The sequence below is a fragment of the Polypterus senegalus genome, chromosome 3, assembly GCF_016835505.1.
Source record: "Polypterus senegalus isolate Bchr_013 chromosome 3, ASM1683550v1, whole genome shotgun sequence".
In the NCBI taxonomy this organism is placed as follows: domain Eukaryota; kingdom Metazoa; phylum Chordata; class Cladistia; order Polypteriformes; family Polypteridae; genus Polypterus; species Polypterus senegalus.
In genome coordinates, this window is record NC_053156.1 from 92,660,605 (window position 1) to 92,672,820 (window position 12,216).

The 12,216-nt window shown below is 39.2% G+C and overlaps 1 protein-coding gene across 1 annotated transcript in view; it reads right to left on the bottom strand.

Annotated features, from left to right (window-relative positions):
- klhl32 (kelch-like family member 32) overlaps nucleotides 1–12,216 on the bottom strand; it is a 380,777-nt gene that overhangs the window by 284,188 nt on the left and 84,373 nt on the right. The window contains exon 2 of the mRNA XM_039747603.1: nucleotides 5,374–5,463. Coding sequence (XP_039603537.1) covers nucleotides 5,374–5,396 — 23 coding nt within the window. The 5' untranslated portion in view covers nucleotides 5,397–5,463. The remainder of the gene's footprint in view (nucleotides 1–5,373; nucleotides 5,464–12,216) is intronic.

Genomic DNA, 12,216 nt, shown 5'->3' on the forward strand with positions numbered 1-12,216 from the left:
AGATCCTGCCATGTTTTGAAAAAGTCTGCACAGATCCTCTAACTGAGTATTTGATTTTTTCCAATTTTAAATAATATAACACATCAGTTTCCCACTGACTTAAAAGAGGAGAGTTTGGGTTCTTCCAGTTTATCAGAATAAGTCTGCGTGCCAAAAGTGTAGTGAATGCAATCACAATTTGTTTGTCTTTCTCCACTTTAAGACCCTCTGGAAGAACCCCAAACACAGCTGTTAATGGGTTAGGAGGGATTGTGAGTCCAAGACTGTCTGAGAGGTAATTAAAATTTTTGTCCAGAATAATGTTAATTTGGTGCAGGCCCAGAACATGTGACCTAGTGAGGCTGGAGCTAATTTGCAGCGTTCACAGGTTGGATCATGTCCTGGAAACATTTTGAGAGTTTTAGTCGAGACAGATGTGCTCGATATATAATTTTGAGTTGTATAATTGTATGCTTTGCACATATGGAGCTTGAGTGAATTCTCTGCATTGCTACTTTCCACTCCTTTTCTGATATATTAATTGAGAGATCATTTTCCCAGTGTCCTCTTGGATCTTTGAAAGGAAGGGATTGTAAAAGGATTTTATATATTGTAGAGATGGAGTCTAACTCCTTGAAATTGAGCAATAAATTTTCCAGCGTGGATGAGGGTGCAAGATGAGGAAAATCTGGAAGGTTCTGTTTAACAAAGTTCCTGATTTGAAGATAGTGAAAGAAATTTGTAGCTGGAATGTTAAATTTGGAATGTAATTGTTCATAGGATGCAAAGACGTTGTCTATATAAAGATCCCTAAGCAAGTTAATTCCAAAATTTTTCCAGATATTAAAACTGCACATGTTTGTGAGGGTTGAAAGAGGTGGTTCTTTTGCAGGGGTGCCACTGATAGAAGCTTCTCCGTCTTAAAATACTTTCTACATTGGTTCCAGATTCTAAGTGAGTGGAGCACAATTGGGTTATTAGTGTATTGCCGATAACGTGTGTTTATTGGTGCACAAAGCAAGGAATACAAAGAAGTACTGCAGGATTTTACTTCTATTGCGGTCCATGCCTGTGTATGTTCTTCTATTTGTGTCCAGGTTCTTATCGACTGTATATTTGCCGCCCAGTAATAAAACTGGAAGTTAGGTAGAGCCATACCGCCTTCTACCTTTTGTCTTTGTAGAGTCGCTCTTTTGATGCGTGGATGTTTAGAATTCCAAATAAATGAGGTTATTGTTGAATCTAATTGCTTAAAAAACGATTTATTAATGTATATTGGTATGTTTTGAAATAAAAAAAGGAGCTTAGGAAGAATATTCATCTTAACAGTGTTAATTCTTCCAGCTAGTGTGAGATGAAGGGTTGACCATCTATGCAAGTCTTGTTTAATTTTTCCATGCAGACGACGAAATTTTGTTGATAAAGAGCTTTATGTTTACTTGTGATGTTTACCCCGAGGTATTTAAACTGTTCTGCAATGATAAAAGGAAGGGTGTCTAATCTAATATTATATGCTTGCGAATTCACCGGAAAGAGTACACTTTTATTCAGATTAATTCTGAGACCAGAGAGCTTTTGAAATTCTGTGAGTGCTGCTAAGACTGCAGGCACAGAATTTTCTGGGTCCGATATATACAGTACCATGTCATCTGCATATAATGAGATTTTCTGTTCCAGTCCTTCTCTGCTAATCCCCTTTATCTGATCGGTATTTCGACAATGTATTTTTTTTTATTTTTTTTAGAACTCTTTCAAATGGATTATGGCATGTAGAGGGCAACCTCATGCTGACCGCAACACAAATTAAACCAAAGAGGCCAAAGTATCCCACATAAAATGGTTGATTCTAACAAGAATAAATATAACAAAAGGGCAAAGAGTATTCGATGAAATGTGTTCAGAAATAGAATTATTATTGCATCTTACTATACAAAAATTTAATCTCTTATATGTGGGTTGACTAATGTACCTTCCCTCTAAATTTAATCCCTTTAAACCTCCTCCCCTTCTCCTTCTATTGGCCTTTCTTCCTCCTGCCAGGCATTCCTTGTCAATAACAATTGTCTAGTCTACCAACATTGTGCTTCTCTTCTTAGAAGAAACCTTTAAACCCTGGTCAGGAAACACTGGAGCAGTCCTATGAAACATGCCTGGGGTCAGCAATGAACTTGAATCACCACAAGCAGCTCCAGATGTTCCCACAATCTTAAACCAAACATTTCACTCAAAGTTCCAGGAAAATTCCACATGCCATATCCATTAAAAAGGTGGGATGAGGCAAGATCTAATTTAACAGGGATGTCTGAAGCCAATCAGCTTGTTGATGTTCTGATCCAATTAGTATAATTTACTTAACTGATCATGTGGGTTTTGGTTGATTTCAGTAATATCCTGGGAATATTATTTTATGTTAATGTTTGGCAACATTACTATTAAAGCTATTTTGTTTTCCACATACTGCCATTATGTGCTTGCTTTCAAAGATGTGATCATTTAGTTTACTGTTGCTCATCCTTTTCCTGTTCCATTTTTGGCCAGCAATTTCTATATTCATTGTGATAGCAACTATGTGACAATGATACCATTACCTTGCCAAATATTACCAGTGCTCCTTAACACTCCAGCTCTTGTCTTGCACTGCCACATTTTTCCTACAGTTGCTGTACCTGCCACACACTTTGGCAAAATACATTAATGAGTGTAAAGTGCAAATTCCAAAAGGTTTAACAAACCAGAGACAAACCACCTTGGAAAAACAGTGAACAACACAACTCACACCATTGTTAATCAACTGTGAACACCATAAGAACATTAGAAATTTGACAAACGAGAGGAGACCATTCAGTTCCTCAAGCTCATTTGTTTAGCTGATAGCTAAGCTGTCCCAATATCTCATCCAAGTAAAGATTGTTAAGTAGTCTGCTTCAATTACGTGACTGAGAATTTTGTTCCAGATACTCGAAACTCTTGAGTAAAAAAGTGCCACCTGGCTTCAGTCCTAAATGCACTTTCACTGAATGTCTCACTTTTTGTGTGAGAAAAAGTATTAAATTAAATAAATGTTATTAGGAAAGTGACAGAAAAATTATCATTGGCACATGCTACATTGTCAACCTCATCATCATGTATGATAGTGAGGCCACTTCACGCCAAAGTCAACCATTAACAGCACTTAGCTTTTGATTTCTCCTGCTGCCATTGTAAAGTGTTTGTGAAATAAATAGTACAACAGAATGTTTTGAAAACAGAAATCTGTTTTGTAAAAATATATTTTGAGACCAGCGTGGAATTTATGTTATTACATGTGTGACAGATAGAGGGCTCTATCGCTCCGTTGAATCCTTGTCCAAGTCACCAGTCATCAGATAAAAGTCCACAAGTTGACTTTATTTATAAAAAAAACAGTGCACAAAGCACCCTCCTCTCCACTATACTTATTAATTCACCAATAAACAATTCCTCCACACTTCCACCCAGCTCAGTTCGCCGTCTGGGAGCTCTCACAATCCTTTTATAGTCCCTGACCCGGAAGTGTTCCAATCCCCAGTCCATGTGATCTTCGATCACTTCCGGGTCAGATCAAAAGTCCTTTTCTTCACCCCAGAAGTATGTTTCTCTGTCTATGACGCACTTCCGGGTTATAGGGCACATATGACTCTTTGCTCCTCCCTGCAGCTCCCTCTTGCGGCCCCTGTGGTATCCAGCAGGGCTGTGGATGAAAACTCCATTGTCCAGGATTCCCTGCTGGTCTTCGGGGCACCTCCATGCTGCAGGGAGGGCTCCATCTGGCGGCCTGGGGGTATTGGCCGGGGTAACAAGCCGGCCATAGACCACGCATGACAGTTGCTCTTTGGAATGTATGTACAGTATATAATTGATGTGTATAATTTAATGTAAACATTAACCGTTAAAACACACTGTATACCTACTGGATGTCAAACGATTTTAAAAAACTAAAGTGATAATATAGTCCCCGTACACTTAACATGAGGTTGTCTTATAGTTATTTGGTCAGAAATTTGTGCTAGAAATGAATACTTAAAAGAAGCAGACCATATTCAACGTTGTATTCACCCAGTTTCCAAATCAAACAATCCAGGTGGATGGACTACTGTGGCTCAAATAATATAATTTTTTAAATGGATTAAGGATACCAGGAGATGGGACCATGTGACATCCCTATCCCTTTTTCAGGTATGCCTTAACCATGAAATGCATTTCTAATAATTTAGGGGGTGAACTAGCACAATATCTGTCCAACAGGAAAGGCTAGTGGGTAGTTTTATCAGAACTTTAATAGTGCATATTTCTGAAAGATCTGCACTGTCACAAACCAAAACTTCCCCACAGCCACTGTCAATCACACATTTTGTCAACTTCAGCAAGCAATGCTGCATTTCAGCCTGCCCATCCCTTGAGAGGAAAGTTGTTCCCCTGTTAGGTAGCACACCATCTGTTGATCCAGACCCACAAGGGACCGTAGATGTATTATTGTTTTGTAGCATGATAGTGCACTCCCATTGGTCCCCTCCATTCTCCTGTTGTTTGCAAGGCAAAAACAACAAGCTTTTCTGTATGGTGAGATATAATACCATTGATTCCAGTTTTCCAAGACCCCTTAAACGACTGTATCAATTTAAGTTTCACTTTAATGTATCAAAGAGCAGAAAAATTAAGGCAAAACTTACACACTGAAATATTTGGGTTGTTCAAGATAATAACACATCCGTATTGGCTTGATGTACAGTACACACTGCCAACTGTTAGTGTTAAAGATTAACAGTATAAACAATACTCACTTTTGAATAATGATTTTTAACGTGGCATTGTTTAACATTAGCTAGACCAGTGATTAACATTAATCTGGGAAGGTAAGATGCATTCACTCGAGTACATGACCTAAATAAATTCAAGACAGATTATTCCCTTATAACCGCTCTGTTCATTCCCAGCAAAGGGAAAACAAATTTTAACAACAGGGAGAGGAGGAACACACACAAAACAAACTGCCAGCCTGCCATGTAACCTCAAATGGCCGGTAAACAGAAACAGCAGTTGAATGGGGAATCGAGTCGGCATTTATTTAATTGTAGGCGAGGTGTAGAGAAAACACTTTGTCTGCTGGCTATTGTTTAAATCTACAGAGCATGTATGAAAAGATGAAAGTCTTAATTAAGCTACTGCAGTGCCCCATATCTCTCATTAAGAAGCATAGCAGCTAACTGCACAGTACAATAAAACAGGAACAAGAGTCAGAATAACAATCACCTGGAGCCAAATAAAAAGAAACCCTAAGGTTCTCCTCAGCTTACCGCTATAAGTAAATGTTCAATTAGATGCAAGCTCATCCAAAGCGTACTTCACTCACCACCACTTCACTGTCCAGTACCATACCTGAGGCACATCTCAGAAGGCATGTTTGTGTCCAGATGCAGCTTTAGGGTTGGCAGAGAATCCTCTTCTGGGCAGCTACCTCCAATAAGGCTAAATGAGAAAAGGAGGCAGTGAGTTTAAGTTCAAGTACATCCCTCAACTGCAAAAGCACAATGAGCATCACTTGTCCTACTTATCACTAGACATAACCTCACTAAGGTATTGCTTTAGTGGAGGGCATGTCTATTTGATTGAAACTTTTTCATTTTTTAATCATTTAATTATCAGTGGGCAGCCGAAAAGACAGTGTAGTTGAATGTTAATCAGATATATATTCCCTAGATCAAAGACACATTTTCTAACCATACCTTGATAATTACTTAAAGAAAAAAAAAGACTTCCCAAATTAATTTTACATTTTACAGTAATAATCTCTGCATGGATTTTTGACTGGCATAGTAGTGAATATTACATCCTCAAAGCTTCAGAGACTGGAATTGAAATCCATGCCTAGATGCCATCTGTATGGAGTTTGCACATAATCATCATGTTCACATGGGTTTTTCTCAGGTACTCTAGTTTTCATTCACATCTCAAAGGCACATGGGTAACGCTTTAGTTTAGTTTAAGTACTACAAAAATGCTCCTATTACTCATTTACTATTATGTAACAAAACTTTAACAGACATTTCTTTGGGTCTTCATAACACTACCAAAGCATCAGTAAAGTGTTTAAGGTCTTGTTAAATAAGAGTAAATGAGTAATATATGCATTTTTGCAGTACCTAAACTAAAGTGTGACCAACACATGAGCTAGACTGAATGTCCACATGCACGTGATTCAGTCAGTTCTGGGACAGACTGATATCCCGTTCCAGCTTTGTCACTTTGACACCAAGCAACCCTGTATGTGAATATGCAGGTCTGCAAAGTTAATCGAATGAAGAAATGGAGGATGGCTTTTGGAAAACTGGAGGTAAGCATAAGCAATAATGCTCTGATATGCAATGAGTACCACTCATTCACAAATAGGGGTTATGTGATCTCCAGGAATAAATCACAATCCATCTTTGAAAACTCATGTGACATGACCCCCTATAAGAATATTATTTGTTTAGTTTTCTAAAGGGGAAAACATTAGGTTGGATAAGAAGAATTCACTTTACTCCTACTCACAAAATATGCTCCATGCAAAGATGCATGCAGGTTTGCAGAAATAAAATCTCTTTGCACACACTAGCACTTTGCGGACTGTGTAAAGAGTGGAGTACAATTGTCGCAATCCAGGTGATGATACTAGTTGTACATTATAAAAAAAAGAGTATGTATTTGTCTTTTGCTGTGGTTACATATAACATTATTGTGATGTTGGATTTTTTCTTAAGAAGATTAAGTTTACAACTGACTATCTGTCTGTCTGTCCATCTATGTTGGTCCAGTATGTGCTGTGTCCAAGATTGATTACTGCCTAGTACATGAAGTTGTCTGGATAGTCTTCAGATCCCTTGATGGACAAGCATTCCTGTCTTTCTCAATTGCTTTTTAAAAATTGAGCTATGGCAGGATCCTCTCTGAACAATTATTGAAGATTCTGGGCATGTCTATATTCTAATTCTAAAATATTGCAAATAGATTGAGTCATGTATACAATGGCTATGTACTGTAGTCTGAAATGGGCCTAATTTTATGCTTATTACCCACAGCCCTATAAAGTTAGGCTCTAGTTTCTCAAAATGCTGTAACTTAAAACACAGTAGGTTCAGAAACTTAATGGACAGACAAAGGTAGATAGCCGTTCCCTTCAGTTCTAAGAAAATCAACATTCATTCATTTATGCTAAAAAAATGTTAAGAACAAGTGACTCAATCTTATGCCTCATGTGCTGGCACTGCCATATATTCTGGGAATCTATAATGTGACCCAATGGAATAGTGGAAAATGGCAGCACAGACTTCAGAAAAATCGAATGTTCTTTATTTACTAGGCCAAGAAACAAAAATGCTACAGTTATGCAATTAGTCCTTCCATTTACAACAAATAACACAAATATGTGCAAGTAAAGGTGTACAGTATTTATATTTAAAGATGAATAATTAAAAAACAATTAAACCATTCTTCTTCCTCCTTTCAGTGAGACAAAAATCAAAGAGGACAAAAAAAGAACAATTATCAAAAGCAAAAAATATAAAAAAATGTCACAGGCACAAAAGACAGTAAAAAAGTAGTGATACTCCAAATGTATATCTATACTAATAAAAGGCAAAGCCCTCACTGACGGACTGACTGACTAACTCACTCACTACTAATTCTCCAACTTTCCGTGTAGGTAGAAGTCTGAAATTTGGCAGGCTCATTCCTTACAGCTTACTTACAAAAGTTGGGCAGGTTTCATTTCGAAATTCTATGCGTAACAGTCATAACTGGAACCTACTTATGTACATAAATACAGCCATAGCCTGCAGTTCGGTCACCGTGTGAGGCGGAGTTGCGTCCCTCATCGTCACGCCTCCCACGTAATTGAGAGCCTGCCATATAAGGCCATCCGTCAGCGGCAATCCAATAGAAACACTGCCGCTAAATATTCACGGGTGAAGGACTGTGCTTATGCAGAGGAAGATGAAATGGTCAGGGTGGTGTTTGGCACAAACTCAGCGAAACTGCGAGAGAAACTTTTAAGTGCCGGGTCTTAGCTAACATTAAATACAGCCATGGACATTGCACGAGATGGTACCTGCAGAGCTGGGAAACTTCGATGCATGTACACCGAGCGGTTCACGTGAACTGACGCAGTGCACAGGTAAAAAGCAACAGTTCCAAAGAGTGCTGAACAAAAACCGAATTACACAATTGAGAAGGCAGCAAAAAAATATGAAGCGACTGACGCATACTAGTATATTCATAAGTGCAGCTACTGCGGAAACAAAGCACATGGTGGAAAAAGTCAATGTCCAGCTAAAGGAAGACAGTGTAAAAAAACCCGTGCATTCAGTGTGTGATGTCTCAAATAAAGAGGAAGACGAGCTGTTTATTGATGCAGTAAGAAAGGAATCGATGAATGAAACCTGTTATCTTTACAACGATTGACAAACACAGAATGTAACTTGAACAGAACACATCCTACAAATATGAACCTGATTGAAAGCAATAATGATAATCAAATCCTTGATGACAGCAACACTCATACCACTCACAAAACAATCACTGTATATTGACAATCATGTTACGTTATTTTTAAAATGCTCCCTTTTCTTTTTCATAACTTCTTTAACACACTACTTCTCCGCTGCGAAACGCAGGTATATATATATATATATGTATATATATACCCCGATCTACATACTCTCAAATAGACAAGCCACACGCTGTGGTGAAATGGTAGAGGCTTCGCATCTAGCGCCGACATCTGAGGTTCGATTCCCGAGAGGGGATGCACTGAGTATATACGCGCGCTTGCCAATTAATTTTATCTTCGCATCCCCTTTGTTTGAGACGTATGAAAAAATATGCGGTTAACGCAGAATCATGTTACGTTATTTTTAAAATGTTTCCTTTTCTTAGCACAAGCACAGCTGGAAGCTTCGATGCATGTACTCCATAACGCGTTAAAAAAAATAACGCATTTAATCACTGATCGGAGGAAAATTTCATTTTAAAAAGAATACCCGACGGAAGCCTTGATAAAAGCATGGTTTTGTGCACACTGAAAAGCAAGCAAAATTAGATGCACGGCGAGCTGAGCTGGGTGGAAGGGTGGCAACGCGTCTGGGAGCTGGAGGATTGGTTTATTGTGTATTTGTGTTTATTATATGAGTATTGTGGAGGAGAGGGTGCTTTGTGCACTGTGGTGATTAAATAAAGTCGATTTGAGGACTTTTACCTGGTGTCTGGAGTCGTGGACAGGGGTTCAAGGGAGCGAGAGCACCCCCTATCTACCACAGTGGCGTAGTCGGCAGGATACTCTAGCGTAATTTGCAGCGGACCTGTATACAAATTTTCTGTGGGCAGTGAACCCCAAGAAGACAATGGACAGCATCGCCAAAACCCGGAAATTCCGAGTCCAAAATGGGGAAGAGGAAAGGCAAACAGAGCGACAACGCCAGCGGGAGCGCCTTAGGTGCAATGGCCGATGCTCAGGAGGAGTCAAGGAGCGGCCTTACAAGTCCGGAGAAACCTCCAGGATTCAACGATCGCTCTGAGGTACAAAGTACATGCCGGGAACATTAAGAATAATCCATTTATTGTTACTCACTTTGTTCCGTGCATGTACCTTGGAGATGACCACCTGGAGGCTCCGAGGGAAAAAGGAGACTGCCCCGAAGACGACGGCCTGCTCCTGTTGAAGCCAGAGCGCCTAGGTGTCGACTTCCGCATGACGGTAGCCGAGGAGGGGCACGGCAACAAACCCGATGCTTGCTGGGAAGGAGGAGGACCGCGTCCTGCTGTTTGCGCCTTTGAGCCCAAAGGAACAGACTTGGGCATTCCGAAGGGGAAGGGGGAGGCGAGCGAGGCACCGCTCACCCCACGAAAAGGTAAGGAGGGTCGGGAAATGGCTGATCGGGAGGTCACAAAAATAATAAAAAAGACAGACTGCAGCCTGCTAAAAGAAGCGGCCCGATCCTCAACCTGTGAAAAAGAGAAGTCCAAGTCCCAGAAGCCTCCGCGAGACCTCAATTGGAGAATTAGTGATGAGTCAGTGAGTCAGTGAGTCAGTCAGTCAGTCAGTGAGGGCTTTGCCTTTTATTAGTATATATATATATATATATATATATATATATATATATATATATATATATATATATGTAGACTCAATCCAATTATGACAGCAGCAATCCAAGCTGTGAGAAAACAGTAAAAAGGAGGCGTGTCAGAAGTCGTGGTACATTTTCTGATGCAGCTAGACGAAAACAACTTTGTGACGCTGCTGCCAAATACACGAAACAATTACTTTGACAATCATGTTACGTTATTTTTAAAATGTTTCCTTTTCTTTTTCATAACTTCATTAACACCCGACTTCGCTGCGAAGCGCGGGTATTTTGCTATATATATATATAAATATATATATATGACAGCAACACTCATAACAGTGACAAAACAATTACATTGACAATCATGTTACATTATTTTCAAAATGTTTCCTTTTCTTTTTCTTTCCTTTTTTAACACACTACTTCTCCGCTGCAAAGCGCGGGTATTTTGCTAGTTTATTTATATACAAGACAAAACTTTACTCTCTAAATGCTAAACAATTAAAAGATGAACCCCGGTTTGGGCCTCTCAGTTTTACATGCTGGGCCTGTTTATGTGATCATTCACTAAAGTTGGTCTGTCATAACCCAGTCATGGACACCGATACAATGTTCCACTGAATGCAGCCTCATTCCAGGTGGAAGTCCCCTAATTTCCAAGCCCAAGCGTACATGCGCGTGCCTCCACTTTCAGGTAACTTCCTGAACTCTTCTGCTCTTTCTGTGGGAAACTAACTCTTACTGCTTTCTGTATCATAGGCTTTTGTGCTCCTCTCTTCCTGCCAGTAACCCTGCCATGACACATGCAGATTTTATTAGATGCCCTTCCTAGTATGCACATAGTCACACCAAAATGTGGGCATGCCTGTGCTTGAAGGTTCAAACGGGTATGACAGGCCTCCTTATTCCCAAACTGAATCTCTCCCGGAGTCTCTGTGAACCTATATATTATAATAAAAAATCTTGGGAGACGAGACTTTTTATCCTGCGACGAGACATGATCCTTGAAGAGAGACACTTTCGTGTCCCGCAAGATAAGACTTTGTGCCAAGAGATTTAACCACACCTGGGGCCGGAAATAAAATACAGATGACAAAGTAGAACGTTGTAAAGAATTCAAAAATGGCGGAATACACATGCAGAGCAGGTTAGAGATAATGTAAGTACAAAAATTCTCGAAAAAATTATAGTAAAGATCACAGTAGCGCAAACAAATGGAAGTTATTACTCTGTGAAATAACGGAACAACAAAAAGAGATCAAATATATTATTCAGATTTAAACTTTAAGTTGGAGACTTGTAGATCATCCAATTCATGTTGCCGTCAGGGAAAAGTAGTGTTTCTTCCCAATGAAGAGGCGTATCGCAAGAATTAAAGATTTCTTTTTGGTGAAAGTGAAATCCAGCAAGAGAAAATTTCAAGACAAGACTTTATGCAAAGAGACTTGGAAAAGTTCTGCCCACATCTAAAACATTTGCAACCATGTAGCACGGTTCAATCATTTCTCATTTGTGTGAATGCTATTGTCAGACACAGTTCATGTAGAGAGAAAGAAACGATATTCACTCACGGGCAGTTATACATTGCGCTGTCACGATGTAATTCCAAACATGGAATCAAAGTTCAATGCGATATTGACAAAAAGGTAAAAGCTAAAAGAGATCAAATATATGGACATACAGTAGGTGATATGACAGAAGTATGTAGATATTGTTTGACTTTAAACTTTAAGTCAGAAACTTGCAGATCATCTAATTCGTGTTGCAATCAGGGAAAAGTAGTGATTCTTCAAAGTGAGGAGGCCTATCCATGAGAATTAAAAGTTTTGTTGTTTGCGAGCGGCAGAGACGCAAATTTGCTGGTGCATAGCGCAGGCAGGGGGTTTGGCAAGCGAAGAGAGCACGGGGCGAAGCCCCCTAGCAGTTAATTATAAAAGGAAAGAAAAGCAGTAATTACTTATTGTACTTTTCAAAAAAATGTTCTCTGTGATACAACCCATCACAATCACAAGCATACTGACTAGCCAACTATCAATTACAAGGCTGGTAGTTCTTAATGATAGAAAATTTAATATAATTAATTAAATAGCTATCTTTACAGAGATCTGTTTTCACT